Raw genomic sequence first — 17,292 nt, 5'->3', positions numbered from 1 at the left:
TCCGCACAGTAAGGTCGGTAGCTGGATTTGAACCCACACAGGAGGTTCCCAAGACCTTAAAACTGTGCCGCACAAGCGCTAACCACTGCGCCGCCGTGCTGCCCCCCTACTTTTATTATTTTTTATTATTTTTTTTAAAAATCTATTTTATATTCCTTTAAAAACATTTTTTCCCCTTCCTTTTTTCTTTCTTTGAGAAAAGCTGGGTAACAATATATATATATATATATATATATATATATATATATATATATATATATATATATATATATATATATATATATATATATATATATATATATATATATATATATATATATATATATATATATATATATATATATATATATATATTTAATTCTTTTAATCGATACCGGACAGGGCGAGCTGGACGGGATTGATAACGGATACTGGCGCAGGATATCAGACAGGATGGGACAGGCGGGATCGATACCGGACACTGGAGCAAGATATAAGACAGGACGATTTAACAATATATATATATATATATATATATATATATATATATATATATATATATATATATATATATATATATATATATATATATATATATATTTAATTCTTTTGTTACCCAGCTTTTCTCAAAGAAAGACAAAAGGAAGGGGGAAAGATGTTTTTAAAGGAATATAAAATAGATTTTCTTTTAAAAATAATAAAAGTAGGAGAAATTAAATTAAACAAAAAGGAAAATGGAGAAAAAGAAAGAAACAAAAAAGGGAAGGATTTTCATCTTTTTCTCTCCAACGTTTTACTTTTTGTCATATTTCTTTTATTTTTTCTCTTTCTTTGTCCTTTTTTTCTTTTCATATATTTTTTTAATGATTTTATTTTATTATGTTCTTTTCTTTTCAAAAGTACTGGTAGGGTGAGTTTTGGTCACGTTGAGTCTCTGTATATTTTCCTCTTCCATTGCATTTTTGGCACTCATTTACGGTTGCACGACAGAATACAGCTACATCTAGTGGGCAAAAAATACCCACTTTCCCTTTAACTTGCTATAATCGGGCGGGGCCCTCAAACTATCATCCTGGGGGCTGCCATGAATCCTGTTTTAAGGAAGTCAGAATCTTCGGTTCTACAGTTTTCCTGCTTCTAAAGCACTTTTTCCCCACCAAAATATTTTGTACTTCAAATTGTTCTATTTTTTGACCTACTCCAGGATATACCTGTTGAACTTACATAAAACTTGCCGAGTCTGCATAATAACATTTTTTGCACCCCAAAGCATGCATGCAGGCATGGATGGATGCATACCTGCATCCTCTGGATTATCCGAGAAGGATATAGGACTACGTTGCTATAACCATTGATCCAGCCACTCTAAAGATCCATCAATATCACAATTGCAATTCAATTTCTCTGTGTTTGCTCAGCATCGCTCTCATTAATCTTTAAGTAAGTCGGAGTGCTTTTATTGTGCCATATCAGGTCAGCACATCATTCACATCCTGTTAGTATAAAACAGGGGCCTAAAACTCACAATTCGGGGGCCATTTGCTGCCCTCAGGAGGATAGTTTGAGGCCCCAGCCTTAATGAGAAAGTGGGGTTTTTATTTGTGACGCCCTTAATCACAAGAAGACACAAAGGGCCATATATATATATATATATATATATATATATATATATATATATATATATAATCTCATCTCATCTCATTAGCCGTACCGCTTATCCTCATTAGGGTCGCGGGGGGGGCTGGAGCCCATCCCAGCCATCTTCGGGCAGTGGGCAGGGGACACCCTGAACTGGTTGCCAGCCAATCGCAGGGCACACAGGGACAGACAACTCATTCGCTCATTCACACCTAGGGACAATTTGGACCGGCCAATTCACCTGAAATGCATGTTTTTGGAATGTGGGAGGAAACCGGAGTGCCCGGAGGAAACCCACGCAAGCACGGGGACTGGCCTCACATCAAAAGCATGTTCCCCTTAAAAAGAGTGCCAAACACAATAATAATAATAATAATAATAATTTCCTTGTATTGTCATTCTGTGTAACAATGTACACAGAACGAAATGTCGATTGCATCTGACCCGATGCAGCCGCAGCCAAGAGAGGGCGCCGCCGACCACTTTTTAAGTCTTAGGAATGACTCGGCCGGGGCGCGAACCCGAACCTCCCAGTCTCAAAGCGGGCGCCTTACCATCTAGGCTACTGAGCTGGTACAAGCTACAATATCAATGTTTATTTTGTTTCCCTAAACAAACTGAGTTTTCTGCATTCAACAATTCAACATCGACCTTGAGGAAACATATAGCAGTCAGTTTCCTTAATTCTAATTTAAACTTTACTTTGGTTGTATTTGGTATTTACTACTTCCTTGTTGTATTCTTGTTTTATTGTTTGATATTCTGTGTACAGCCAACCTGGGTGTCTTTTGAAGTAAAATGTATTATTATCCTCAACCAACCAGTATCTTTGATTCAAACTTACTGTTTTAAAAAATATTTTTACATATAGGAAGGGTTTTACACACGCACACACACACACACACAGACAGACACACACACGCTACTACTTTGTGCTACACGTGCTTAATTTATTTATTTGATTATTACTATTTGTATTGTATTGTTTATTAAAGCACTTGAATTTACGAGGATTATTTTAGTCTTCTTTACTTTACTAATTCTTTACTTCAGATTGCAAACTGGAGCTCAGCTGGTGTGATTTCCTTCTGCATAAAATTAATAAAAGAGGACAAAATAAACAACGGGAATCAAAAGAGTGATTAAAGATCCGAGCTCAAACAGATGACAATGAGCCCGGTCATATGCAAAATGAATATACACCATGCCAAGTATTATATATAAAAGTGGATTCATTAAGGTGAGACCCCAATAAAGAACTAAATAAGTCGTTAAGTCTCTAATAAATGCACGATGATCATTATTACATTGAATTGATGGTCTACTGAGGGAATGGATCTATTTTAGGAACATAAGTAATAAAAAAAAGTGTGATTAAAAGTCACATTGAAGTGTGTTTATCTCCACTGCTGCAGCAAAATCCCTGATCATAATAAAACCCTCTTCACATTTTTTTTTCACGGATCAAGAGATGAGAATGTTTTTGTTTGAGAGAAGTTTTACGGCAGGGGTGTCCAACGTTCCTTTTAAAGACAGTTGAGGTGCCAGAGTACCTGTTCCGAAAATAGATCACCAGTACTGGGTCATTGTGATTTTCTTGTAACAATTTATTTGTTGGTTGACTGAGTCTATTTAACCTTATTTTCAATAATTAACCTGTTAATAAGATAGTAAAAACATAGTAATAACATGTTATCCTCACTGTTATGATGTGTTAAATGTGAAACTGGAGTGCCACGTCCAATTTCGTTGTCACAATATGTTCAACCCATATTGTAACAATGACAAAAATGATATATTTTATTCACTATACTCTACTCTTAAGTAGTTAGTTTGTAAATTCAAATAAATAAATTCCAGTTCTTGGGCTTTATGGACAAAAAATCTAGTTCATTATTGATAGTTATTTATAAGCAATTAGTTATAACAATAGAAAGAGACACAAAGTGGGTGCCAGCAGCAAGATAGCAACTTTATTTTAGTCATCAAAGCCAACCACAACAAAAAAACATTATTTTGATCAGCGCTGGATTTCTTTCTTTGAAGGTACTGGCAAAATTAAAAGTGCTTGAAAAGTGCTGGGATGCGGCCATGAAAAAGGTGTACAAACCCAAAAATTATTGCCCAAGCCTGCTCCAAACAGTCATTCTCTTCAGTCCGGCAGTTCCCCAACCCCTCCTGTAAGTTTTCATCACGGAAGCTTTTGTTTTTGGACTCAATCCCTGGTGTCACACAACCCCAACGTAAAGCTGACAAGGGAGTTGTGGCAGCACAGGCGAAAAAGATGTTGTCCCCTTTTGAATGCTGATGAGATGAAAAGCAATTATCGGCGGAATAGGGGTCCGATTTAGGGTCACGTCCGAAAAGCGTCTGTCTACTTTTAGAGATGGAGAGCGAGGGGTGACGCTAGGTTCCATCCTGACATCTGATTGGAATGCTAATACCTTCAGAGCATTACATGAAGCTCCTATACTTTGATTCAGTCTTTACTACCAACAGAGCCAAAAAATGTCCTTGAATTTTGAGGCACTATGACAGTGCGGGAAATTATTTGGAGTCAGGTGCAGCATCTGGTTAAAAAATTTGCCCAAGGGGCCTATCGTGGAAACCTAGATTTTGGGGGGATTTATGAATAAGTATACATGGATACATTGGCATGTTATATTTATTTTTAGTTGTTTTTGAATAGATTAGTTTTATCAAAGTGGGGTTAGTTTAGAAGGTACCCTATTTAAGCCATAATTTGATATTAAGTTCGTAATAATACTGTATTTGTAACTTTTTGTATTTTTGTAGTATTTTGGGAGTATTACTGTAGTTTTATTGTCGTAGTATTTTCTAGTGTCTGCAGTCGTATTTTCAAAATATTTCCATAGTAGTATTTTTGTAAATTTTCTTTGGTATCAATGTAGTATTTTAAAAGTATTTCCATAGTATAATTTCAGTAATATATATTTAGTATTCTTTTGTGATATTTATGCAGTAGTAGTTTTGTATTATAGTATTACTCTAGTGGTATTTTTGTAGTGTTTACATAGAAATATTTATGATGAAGTATTACCATAGGAGTACTTTTTAGTATTTTTTGTAATATTATTCTAGTGTTGGTGTAGTTTATTTGTGGAGTATTTCTGTAGTATTTCGGTAGTAGTATTTTGTAAAATGTCCATATTAGTAATTTGTCATATTTCTGTAGTATTTATGTAGTATTTTAAAAGTAATTCCATAGTTGAATTCAGATTATTCTATTTTTGTATTATTACTATAGTTTTATTTTAATAGTCTTTTATTAGTATTTCTGCAGAAGTAATTTTGTAGTATTTCCATAGTAGGATTTTGTAGTATATCTGAAGTCTTTTTATAATATTAGTGTAGATGTATTTTTTGTAACTGTGTTTTTGTATTATAGTATTACTGTATTGGTATTTTTGAAGAATTTCAGCAGTAGTGTATTTCCATTGGAGTATTTTGTACTATTTCTGTAGTATTTCCTTAGTACTACTTCTGTAGTTGTGTTTTTGTATGATAGTATTACTCAACTGCAGTAGTATATTTGTGGTATTTCTATGTTGTTTTTGTCTTTTTTGTTTTTTTTGCTTTTCAGAATGAAAACAAAATAATTTATTAGTTTTCTGTTTTCAAGCACTGAATTTGATATTTAGTTTTGGATTAATTTTGTAATATTTTTGAAATATTTCTGTTGTAGTATTTTTGTTGTAGACACATAAAGGGACAGTGGGGACAACTTTAGGATCTGTCACGGTTGCCATGGCGCCCAAATTGCCCCGCCCGTGTGGCGCCAGCTGAGGCTCATTGATAGATTGGCTTTCCGTCTTTTTAAGCTCATTGCTTTCATATTTCCTTTGTCAGTCCGTCAACGGACCTCTGCCCCGCAATACGTGGGTTCTGACTCGGTCCTGTTTTCCTGTTTCCTGGTATCTCCTGTCCGTAGAGCGCTCGTCTTGGGATCAAGGGATCCCAGTTCGAATCCCGGCTCGTCCGTGTTACATGTCGAAGTGTCCTTGGGTAAGACACTGAACCCCTAATACCCCCAATAAGCAGGTTAGCGCCTTAAATGGCTGCAAGGCCGCTATTGGGAAATGTGGAGCACATTGTAAAGCGCTTTGGGAAGTCATTGACTTGAAAAGCGCTATAGAAATGCAGATCATTTCATTTCATTTCATATTGTTCCCGTTTATTTTGTCTTGTTTTATATTGGGTTCCAGTTTCGTTTCCGTCTAGTTTTGTCCTGTTTATTATTCTCTCCAGTTTTCGTTCCTGTCTAGTTTGTCCTGTTTATTTTCGACATTCTGTCTCATTATTTATCCTGTCTGTCCCGTCCTGTCCGTTATCGACCCCATCTGTCCGATAGCAACTCGGGAAATTGGTATCGAACTCATCGGCCCCTGGCTTCCTATCATTTCACCCCAGACTGCTGCCTAACGTGCATGACTCCCCATTTCCCGTAAAATAAAAGGCTTGTGTCAGTAACGTCACGCGGTTAGGTCCTGATCACCAAGAGAAAAGTTTCCATTAGAACTACTTCATTAACTTATATGTATATATATATATATATATATATATATATATTGGGAAGCACGACGATGCAGCACGACGATGCAGTGGTTAGCGCGTCTGCGGCACAGTTCTGAGGTCATAAGATCGAACTTCCTGTGTGGAGTTTGCATGTTCTCCCCGTGGGTTTCCTCCTGGCACTCTGGTTTCCTCCCACATTCCAAAAACATGCATGTCAGGTTAATTAGCCGGTCCAAATTGTCCCTAGGTCTGAATGAGCGAGCTAATTGTCTGTCCCTGTGTGCCCTGCGACTGGCTGGCAACCAGTTCAGGGTGTCCCCTGTCCACTGCCTGAAGACAGCTGAGATGGGCTCCTGCACCCCCGCGACCCTGCTGAGTATTAGCGGTGCAGATAATGGATCGATGGATATATATATATATATTTATTCTATCGGTCTGTTTTTCCACAGATCCTGGCCATCATATCCATCCTGTTCATCGTCCTTTCCACCATTGCTTTGTCTCTCAACACCTTGCCAGAGCTTCAGGAGAAGGACGAATTCGGCAACGCCAACGACAACCCGCAGCTGGCGCACGTGGAGGCCGTGTGCATCGCCTGGTTCACAATGGAATACCTTCTGCGCTTCCTTTCCTCCCCCAACAAATGGAAGTTCTTCAAGGGCCCGCTGAACGTCATCGACCTGCTGGCCATCCTACCCTACTACGTCACCATCTTCCTTACAGAGTCCAACAAAAGCGTTCTCAAATTTCAGAACGTCCGACGGGTGGTTCAGATATTCCGGATAATGAGAATTTTGAGGATCCTCAAATTGGCCAGGCACTCCACGGGGCTGCAGTCCCTGGGGTTCACCTTGAGGAGGAGCTACAACGAGCTGGGGCTGCTTATTTTGTTCCTGGCTATGGGCATTATGATTTTCTCCAGCTTGGTATTCTTTGCTGAGAAGGACGAAGACGCCACTAAGTTCACCAGTATACCCGCCTCGTTCTGGTGGGCCACCATCACCATGACGACAGTGGGTTATGGGGACATATACCCGCAGACATTACCTGGAAAGATTGTGGGGGGGCTCTGCTGCATCGCTGGCGTGTTAGTCATCGCCCTGCCCATCCCTATTATTGTCAATAACTTCTCCGAGTTCTACAAAGAGCAGAAGCGTCAGGAGAAAGCCATTAAGAGACGGGAAGCGTTGGAAAGAGCAAAGCGCAACGGCAGCATAGTCTCCATGAACCTCAAAGATGCCTTTGCACGGAGTATGGAGCTCATGGATGTGGTGGTGGACAAAAGCGAGGAAAAAACCTCTGTGGACAACCACCTGTCACCTAACCGTTGGGGAGGCTCCGCCAGGTTGGCGCGCTCGGACAGCAACCTCAAATCCAACGCGGCTGTTGCGCCCAATTCCCCTCACAGGGTCACCATCACAACCACTGGGAGTCCAAAGTGGACCAACAAGTCCCCCCAGCACCTCAACGTGCAGAATCTAGAGGAGCTGTACAACCAGATGACTAAGTCGCAGTCTGTAACCAACCTGACCACCGCCGTCCCAGATTCACCCAAAAGATTTCGCAGTTCTGAAACAAGCAAAGAAGAGCTGGAGATGAAGGAGGTAGTCGGAGCCAAGAGTCGACACCTCCAGGTACTATCCCCCCTCCATGTGACGGTAACTCCCAACGACGTCCACAAAGACGTTTTTTATCAATCCTGCTCGGGACTCCACATCGAAGAAGGTGAAACTTTCAACAGCATGGTGGAGAACTTAGAAAAGTCTTTGAGTGCGGGCAACCCTCTAAAGATCAAGGTGGGAAAGACAGCCGATGGTCCACCAACCCCACCCAGTACCACATCCCCTGGAGACATCAGCTCAAGCGTTTTGGAGGAGGAGTCGCCAGACGGCGAGAGGTCGCTGTTAATGGCCAGCGCGGAGGCTCTCCTGGAGGAACGCCATGTTGAAGAGGGGGAGTTTCTCCAACCCCTTGTGGACACCCCACCCGGGGACGACGGCCCGTCCTCGGACAACCGACTAACGGAGGCTGCAGGTGCTACCGGCCTCCCCCGATCACCCAAAACCACCATGCAAAATTACAGCTCGGTCGGGACGTCCGACGAAAATGAACACAAAGCGGACAACCACAACTTCACGCCTGACATACACTTGATTTCCGGCGACAGCGGGCTCTCGCCCACCTGTGAGACCAGTATGTGACCATCAGGTCCCGCAAACACGATATGGAAACGCCCACTGAGGGACCGCATAAAAGACCGTATATAAAAGACCACATCTTTTTCCAATCTGTAAATAAGCATGCACAAACAAAAAACAAAAACTTAACTTTTAAGGTGCTTGTAAATACTGGGACCTTATAAGCACCGGACGAGAAAAAAAAAGAAATCACAGTTGTTCGCAATGTGGAATACAGGACAGGGCAACCTTTGTAGCGCCATATTTATTGAAAATGAACATATCACTTTTTGTGGGAAATGCAAAGTGTCCCTGTGACATACCTGTCCTTTATCGTGCGTGGGTTGTATTTAATCACAAAAGTTAGCAAAACAAATTTGGTGTTCTAAAAACAAAGATAAATAATGGTACAGTAGGCCCCCTGGATAAGTCTTCAATCCGTACAGAGGTAGGGATTGCAATATGAAATTGCTGGATAGCGGGGGTAGAAACCTATGCTAACTAGATGATGCTGAACCTGCAGTACAATAGTACTTATGCGTAATGTAAGTCTATAGCAGGGGTCTCCAACCTTTTTTCAAGCTGTGAGCTACTTTTTGTCACTAATTAGTGCAAATATGAATTTCTAAAATAAGATGGCCTGCTAAATAGCCAAAGAGAAAGCTTACCTAGAAAGGTAAACAGGTAAACAAAATAACGTAAACAAAATAAACTAAAAGGAGCTAAATAGCTAGCTAAGAGTAAAAACCCAACTAAAAAGCCAGATAGAAAGCTAAAAATAAGTAATAACTAGCTAGAAAGTAGACCAAAATTTAGATTGATAACTAGTAAAAAAAGATCAAATGTTAGCTAAAAACTTTGCAAAAAATGTAAAAAGCTAACTAGATAGCTTGCTAAATAGCTAAAATAGTTGGAAGATAGTTAGCTACATAGCTAAAAATGTAGCCAGATAGCTAGCTAAAAAGACTGTTCATTCGCTTTATAAAACCCATAAATTGGAATTTGTTTTTTTTTGTATTTCCTAGAAATACATCGCAAAAAAGATAAATAAATTTCTTTAATACATGAATATATTCTCACTCAATTCTCTTAATTGATTGCTCAAAAATATCTATCAATACTTAAACTAAACATAAACTGTAAGTTATTTATCTGAATTTCTACAATAACAATTTATCATGTTACTACAATGTTGATAATATGTTACTTCTTAATAGGGTTAAATAGACTTAGTCAATCAATAAAAAAAATCATTTTACCCGAAAATCATAATTACCCAGCACTGGTGAGCTATTTTCAAAACAGGTTCGCAGGCACCTTAACTGTCTTTAGAGGGCACCACACGGGAGACCCCTTGTCTGTAGGATTAATTAACATCAATAAATATACTTATAGAAGAAAAAAGTATTTATTTTTACCTTTGGTTTGATTTGAGCTGGTTGAGTGGGGTAACAGATGGATGCACCGGGGGATAAGAATTAGACTTGTAAGAATTAGCATGCTATCGGATTTCCTTGCTTTGATCACCTCCGATCAGTTGCAATCATTGATTGGTTACAGTCTTGCAACTAGCAAGGGTAACAATTCCTGTGCCCACTTTTTAATTGATAATACCAAGCTTGGTTTCCGTTACTATCATGTTTTTGCTTCTTACTTTAGCATCACAGCAAATAAATACTGTACAAAAAATACTGTATTGTATCTCAGATTCGCAATGGCTTTACAAAGCACATGAGATTCTGAACTGAAAGTAGAGAAAGGCATTATTGGGAGGGAGTTCATTTCCATGGTTATCATGTTTTTGCTTTTCACTTTAGCAAAACTGTTAGCCTTGGGCTAATGAATACCCACAAAATGGTGAACTAAATAAAAAGAGAGAAAGGCTATGTGGAACTTACTTCACCCAATTGTATATATATATATGCTTTTTTTCAATAGCAGACCAGCTATTTATATGATAATGACCAATATCACACAAGCATCTTAGAGTGGTAGGTCTACATATGCACAAACTTGAATTTTATTAGTTTTTGGGCATACAAAATTAATTGTTGTTGATGTGGTATAGTGTAGTGAGGGAAACGGCATAAAGACGGACTAAGAAAACATATTTTTCCAGAGTGTGAAGTAAAGAACGACCTAAGACGGGGACACGTATCCCAGGGGTCTACTGTATTTATTTGTCTTTTTAAAAAATTTTTTTACGGAATTATAACCTGTAAATGCAAACCTCGGTCCAAATTACTTTGTTTAATTAAAAAAAAAAATCCCTACCCTTATAACCATGCCCATCTCTTTAAATCGCATAGTTTCAGGCGTATTTACCTTTTAAAATATACGTTTTTAAAGCAAAATAAAGTAGACTCTTTATATGATTCTAATTAATTATAATATTTCAAATGTAGGTCGAGAGCCATAAAAATAATTGAACTTGAAGACTACTTATGAAATGAAATACCTATATGCGTTATCATGTAAACAAATCTAGTTTTGTATTTGAAATGAAAAAAATTCCTTCATATACCCACGGACCAAATCGAGCACACAGAGAAATTTACAATGATCTTCCTGTTTATGTAAGAAGAGCTTTTCAAAATAAGGCTCTCTCTTAGATCGTAAGATTCAAAATTATTATTTTTGTAGGGTGCGTTTATTTATTTATTTGTTTTTTCGTTTACTTGACAGAGAGCATCTCTTCTAGCCTCGAATTCCAAGTTATGGCTGGAATATTATTCTGGTACGTTTATATGGGTATTTATCTTTAATTTACTTCTCCCTTTCTCATCGACACAGAAGAAAAAGGGTGGACAGGGAGTACAATATATATGTATATTATTTAATAAGATATATGCATTATATATGTTTGGACTACTGCAAATACTATGCAGGCCAAAAATGGCGGCACTTTATTTTCTTCTGTCTTCGGAGGACTTGTACAGACAGAAAAAAAATGTATTTTTCCAATTTTTATTATGAAGTTGAAACAGTATTAGACAAAAACACAAAAATTATTTCCCAATCATGTATTTTTGTTGTTGTTGTCGTTTTAGTTGTGACACTGTTTAATGCTCATGATTGCTTTCATTTATTTCAGAAGACCCCACATTTTTTCACAAACTATTAAAAAAACATAATAATTAGGCATATTTAACACAATAATCACATTTTGTCGCATTAGGGTTCAATTTTGATACAAATCATATGTTTTTATTTTGGACAGAAACCCAAATAGCTTTAATGCTTTAATAGTTTTAATGTTAAAAAAAATAATTTTGAAAATGAGTCATATATAATTGTACTCTAAAAGTTACAAAATAGAAGGGAGTGGTAGTAAAACAAAGCAAATATTATGTCTTTCTACATGTATCTTGTAATGCTGGCATAGAATTTTGCTTGTTTTAATGTTTTTTTAATTATTTATTTATCTTTTTTAAGACTTATTATATAGAATAAAATTTAGAGCAATCATAAATAAAAATGGGCAAACTTATCAGATTGCTGTGCTAAATTTGGGGATTATTTTTTTTTTTTTACTAGGAAAAATAAGAAAAATATATCAAAATAAGGAGAATACTCAATATTTGTATTTTTTAAAGTATGTTCAGTGCAAAAATACAATAAATGTATTAAAATGATCAGATAGTTATGTTGATTCTTGGTATTAGTTTCATATTTTACCTGGGAAAATTATTTCAAGAGATAAGGCAACTATTTTTAAAAAAGAAATGCAATACTTAACTTGAATTAAACGTTTTTTGCATTTTTTAGCTTTTATATTTAGTACAAAACAAAAACAATCCTTGAAAATATTAAATTGTTATGCTCATTATAGATATAGTTTTTTTAATTTGATATAAAAAGGAAAATTATATATATATATATATATATATATATATATATATATATATATATATATATATATATATATATATAATTAATTAATAATTATTTGTTATTTTTTAGTTAAACACATAGAACGGGAAAAATTATCTGCTACTTCCACTTTTTATGCTAATTTTAGGTTGTTTTTTTTAACTCGGAAAGTAAAACTACAGGTAACTATAATATAATAGTATAATAATACTTACTAGTTATATGTGATTTTTTTTAGCAATAATGTTTAATACAAAAAACATAAATGGGTTAAATTATCTACTACTTCCCCATCAAATTGTTATGCTGTTATTTTTACTTTGAAAATATTTTGAAAAATAAGGTATCAATAATAAAATATGTAAAATAATACTTAATAACAATTGAAAGTTATTTGCGATTTTTAAGCAATTATACGTAGTACAAAATAAATATTAAATGGGCAAAATTATCTGCTACTTCCACACCAGATTGTTAAGCTAATTTTATGGAATTTTTTTTTGTTCTTTCACGAGGAAGTTTATTTAAAAAAGTATATATAGTGCAATAGGAAAAAATATTTTTTTATGTGATTTATGTTTTCCACGTAATCATACATCTTACTACATGCCGCGGGCCGCCAAAATATGGCTGACAGACCGCAAATGGCCACTGGATTGTAGTTTGGATACACTTAATTCAAATGCTACCTGTTTAAAAATAGAATGAGATTGTAGAAAGTAAATTTCATGCGATATTTTTGAATAGGACATTTTACAATGAAACAAGGATTTAGACTGATTTTACTTGCAGTAATTTACTCTTGGGCAGCACGGCGGCGCAGTGGTTAGCAGTTCTGAGGTCATAAGATCGAACTCCCTATCTGGAGTTTGCATGTTTTCCCCGTGCTTGCGTGGGTTTCCTCCGGGCCCTCTGGTTTCCTCCCACATTCCAAAAACATGCACGTCAGGTTAATTGGCCGGTCCAACTTGTCCCTAGGTGTGAATGAGCGAGCGAATTGTCTGTCCCTGTGTGGCCTGCGACTGGCTGGCAACCAGTTCAGGGTGCCCCCTGCCCACTGCCCGAGGATGGCTGTGATGGGCTCCAGGACCCTTGCAACCCTGCTGAGGATAAGTGGTGCAGATAATGGATGGATGGATGGATGGATGGATGGATGGATGGATGGATGGATGGATGGATGGATGGATGGATGGATGGATGGATGGATAGATGGATGGATAGTTTACTCTTCTTTAGTACTTTCTCGAGCATATTAGGCTGCATCCTGGTTGCCAAAATCGAAAAACCAGACAGAGTGTCAAAAACAAATTGATTTGGAACAGGTAAATGAACCAAGTTTGATGAATGTGTGTTATGTTTCTGTATCACTTTTTGACATGATTAAGATCATTTCACATTTTATTTTTGTTTTTAATCATCGGGCACCTTAACGATACCAATCCAAAACAAGACAAACCACTATTTTAAAAAAGGCCACATTCTGTTTGACATTTTCACCGAGAATTATTCTATTTTTTCCCCCCAAAAAAAACAAACAAAAAAAACGAGAGCCAAACACTGTTTTCACGACTTTTGGTACACTTATGAAACTTTTGTGTCGTTGATAAAATCGGCATATGTATGTATAGAGAGGTGCTGTACAGATCTAATTTTATAGCAGAAATCAGGTCGTTTATGTCTTGGTGTCTCCAACCTGGTGGGCGCCCAGGCGCGAACTGAGGACAGCTGAGTTGCTTGTGGACCCTTTCTGAAAACCTGCTACCAAGGCTCGGGCATTGTAATTTTCCAGTAAAAATATTTTTATTTGTGGTTGACTGAGTCAAATGTAGAGTAAATTGATTTAAATTGTAATTATTTAATTCAGAATCCAATTCGGTGGTTACCGACTCGGCCAGCCTGTAGTGCTCAGGGTTTCCCACTCGAATTTATTTCACATAGCCTCATATAGTCTTTAGCATTTATCATAAAGGAAGCAATACTACTAACATATTTCAATTTCAGCTTTAAATTTGATATGGATAATGATTGATCAGTCCAAAAGGAAAACAGTAGAGAGACACAAATAAATAATGCACGTTTTTGAAAAAATAAAATAAAATACAGTATTTACATCACAAAGGAGAATTGAATCCCGCAAAAGAATGAAAAGTCATTGTTGACACTAGCCCTCGCAGTCTTAGAAAAAAGTAACGGGGAAATAAATTTGGTAGCAATAATGAAATCATTAACCCATAAACAGTGTTAAACCTTTTTTAATGATCAGGAATTATCTTCATAGCATGTCCGAAATGAAATATTATATCCCTGTTTGTTGTAAAATCTTGGTTTACCTCACTGGAACAAAAGGAGTCTCAGTCTTCTGATGAAACAAAGCCCAATCCATGCTTTCTTTCCTTCTTTCTTTCTTTGTCTCTTTCTTTTTCATTTCTTTTTCTTTTCTCTCTTTCTTTATCTCTTTCTTTGTTATTCCTCTCTTTTTCTCTTCCCCTCATTCTTTCTTAACTCTCTTTCTTTTTGTCTTTTTCTATCCCATCCTTTCTTTCTTTCTTTTTGTCTTTTTCTTTTTCCTCTCTTTCTTTCTGTCCTCTCTTTCTTCTTCCCCTCTCTTCCTTTTTGGCTTTCTTTTTCTCTCAATCTCTCCCTTGCTGTTTTTTCTCTATGTCTATTTTTCTGGGGGTTTTTCTCTCTCTTTTTCTCTTTGTTTTCTCATTTTTCCCTCTATTTCTCTGTCTTTGCTTCTCTTTCTTTCTGTCTTTTTTCTCTCATTTGTCTACTTCCATTGAGTAACCTGGTAATAGCATAGTAACAACATAGTAAGTAGTAAAAGATAAGTTCTTGTTTTACAACATCAAATCAAACAAGGTGCACTTTGTGTAATAAGTAGCAAAAAGTAGCTCTCAGCTTGAAAAAGGTTGGAGACCCCTGGGCTAGATTGAGTTCTCAGGTTATCTATAGCTCTTGATTTTTTGTTTTGTTTTTGTTGTTGTTTTGCTTCTTCCTTTTACATCTTGGCAAGCGTATTACTTTGCATCATGCATTATAAACAGACAAAACCCTTTATAATCTCTTTCGGGCTACCGTACCTTGGATTTAGACAGCTCTCGCATCATTCTGAGCGGTTCTCATTGTACATAGTCATTTTCTCTTATTTTCTCTAAGAGAACATTTTGTGATATTTCTTTGCATGTTCCCCAAGAACATTTTTGTCGTCGCGTCTCTATGTTGACCACCCCAACAACACTGAATATATTAGTATATGCAGAATAACAAATAAATGTACATATAACAAGTGGTGTTTGTATTTTTGAAGATGCATTTGTGATCAACCGAATGGTGAAGCTAGCATCAGCGATGGAGCTAGATTAAATTGTATCATCAATTTGTACGTTTGATGTTTTGCGCACCAGACTCTAACATAAAGGTGTTGAACATGCAACCCGCAGGCCCACCAAGGGTTTTAGTCCGGCCCACAAGAATACGCTGAGAGAAGCTCAAGAGAAAAATGGGCTTGCAGTTTCAAATATGTCCACTAGATGCTCTTTCTTGATCTTTCTCTTTCTCTCTTTTCTCTCTTCCTCTTTCTATCTACTTCTTCTTGCTTGCTTTCCCTCCATCTCTTTAATTCTATTCCTACTCTCTCTTTCACCCTCATTCTATGTATTTCTCCTTTACTCTCATTTTCTCTCCCTCTCTATATTTCAATTATCTTTTCTTATTATTTTTTTCTTTCTGTCATTGTGTTTCTCTCTCTATTTCTCTTTCTATTTTCTGTCTTTCCCTTTCTTTCTTTTTATTACTCTGTCTCAATATTTTTTCTCTCATTCTCTCTCTCTGCCTCTCTCTATGTCTTCTCTTTCATTCTCTCTCACTTCCACTGTCTATTTCTTCTCTATTTCTCTCTCTCTGTGCCTCTCTATTTATTCTCTGTTTCTCTCTATATGTATTTTTTCCTCTTTCTCTGACTTTCTCATATATTTTCTCTCTCTTTGTCTCTCTCTCTCTTTTTTTTATCCCTCTCAATATCTCTCTCTTTAATTTTGATCTATTAGTCCGGCCACTATGAGAGTTTTTTAGCATCTGGCCCTTATGCTTAAATGATTTTGACACCCCTGCTCTCTGTAAAGTAAGCTACTTTTAGTTGTTTATTTCTCAGACTCCCATGCTATGAAATTAACTTGTTTAACCTGTTTTTCTATTTTTAATACACAAGTAATCATTCACACACACACATAGTCACATTTCAAAGATCCACGTTTTTTTCAATGTTTTTCTATTGTATGTAATATAATACGCATGCGCGACTCCATCCATTCACTGCGCATGTGCGACCTTCCAATAAACCACGTCTACTGTATTGGATGTGGTCAGTTCGGCCTGGGCGGCCAACCAAGATGGCGGCCAGGCTGGGCTCCTGCATTCGCCAAGTAGTTTTAAACTTTATAAATGCCTCGACTTGAATATTTTTGCCAGCAATGAGTTTATATCTTTATCAACTCCTACACTCTCACATAACCTCCTCCAAACCTCCAGGGCCAAAATACCAAACGGCACAATGGAAAAACAAATTTAATAAGGCTGCAGCAACGGGACGGACGGCTGAAGGTCCTTGCCCATCGCCGCCAGGAAAGGAAACCAGATGCAGCCAAGGAACTTTGTCCTCAGTGCAGAGACAGAATATCAAAAGCTTCTGCCGAAAAGCCTCCCCATGACTCCTTTGGTGGCTGGGTCATTCTCTTACGTTTTACGCACATGACCCTAACATTTAAAGTTTTATACTTAAAGTCTCAATGCTTATTATTTGACCAGGATGGCACTGGGTTGTCTGGTACGAGCGAGTGCCAGTGCCACAGTGTCACAGAGCACATCGCGGTGGCATATATGACGCTGACCTAAGTGGGGATTCCCCGGTGTTAAAGAAATACTAATTTTTCGACCTATGATTTTTCATTAAAATGAACATTGGTATCATAGTGCATGTATTTTTGCCTTGCATTCAAATCAACGTTACTGAATAAAAGTTTTTGTTGTACCACTAGGAGGCACTAAATATTACACACTATCCCTTTATAATAAGTTAACTATAGTATAC

At 36.9% G+C, this 17,292-nt stretch overlaps 1 protein-coding gene across 1 annotated transcript in view; it reads left to right on the top strand.

Annotated features, from left to right (window-relative positions):
• kcnb2b (potassium voltage-gated channel subfamily B member 2b) overlaps window positions 1-12,176 on the top strand; it is a 115,682-nt gene extending 103,506 nt beyond the window's left edge. Inside the window, exon 3 of the mRNA XM_088322190.1 lies at window positions 6,603-12,176. Coding sequence (XP_088178316.1) covers window positions 6,603-8,354 — 1,752 coding nt within the window. The 3' untranslated portion in view covers window positions 8,355-12,176. The remainder of the gene's footprint in view (window positions 1-6,602) is intronic.
• Window positions 12,177-17,292: the final 5,116 nt, after the last annotated feature.

The sequence above is a fragment of the Urocampus carinirostris genome, chromosome 18 (genome assembly GCF_059441175.1).
Source record: "Urocampus carinirostris isolate Australia breed hairy pipefish chromosome 18, RoL_Ucar_1.0, whole genome shotgun sequence".
Taxonomy (NCBI): domain Eukaryota; kingdom Metazoa; phylum Chordata; class Actinopteri; order Syngnathiformes; family Syngnathidae; genus Urocampus; species Urocampus carinirostris.
This window is presented reverse-complemented; position numbering and strand designations above follow the sequence as displayed.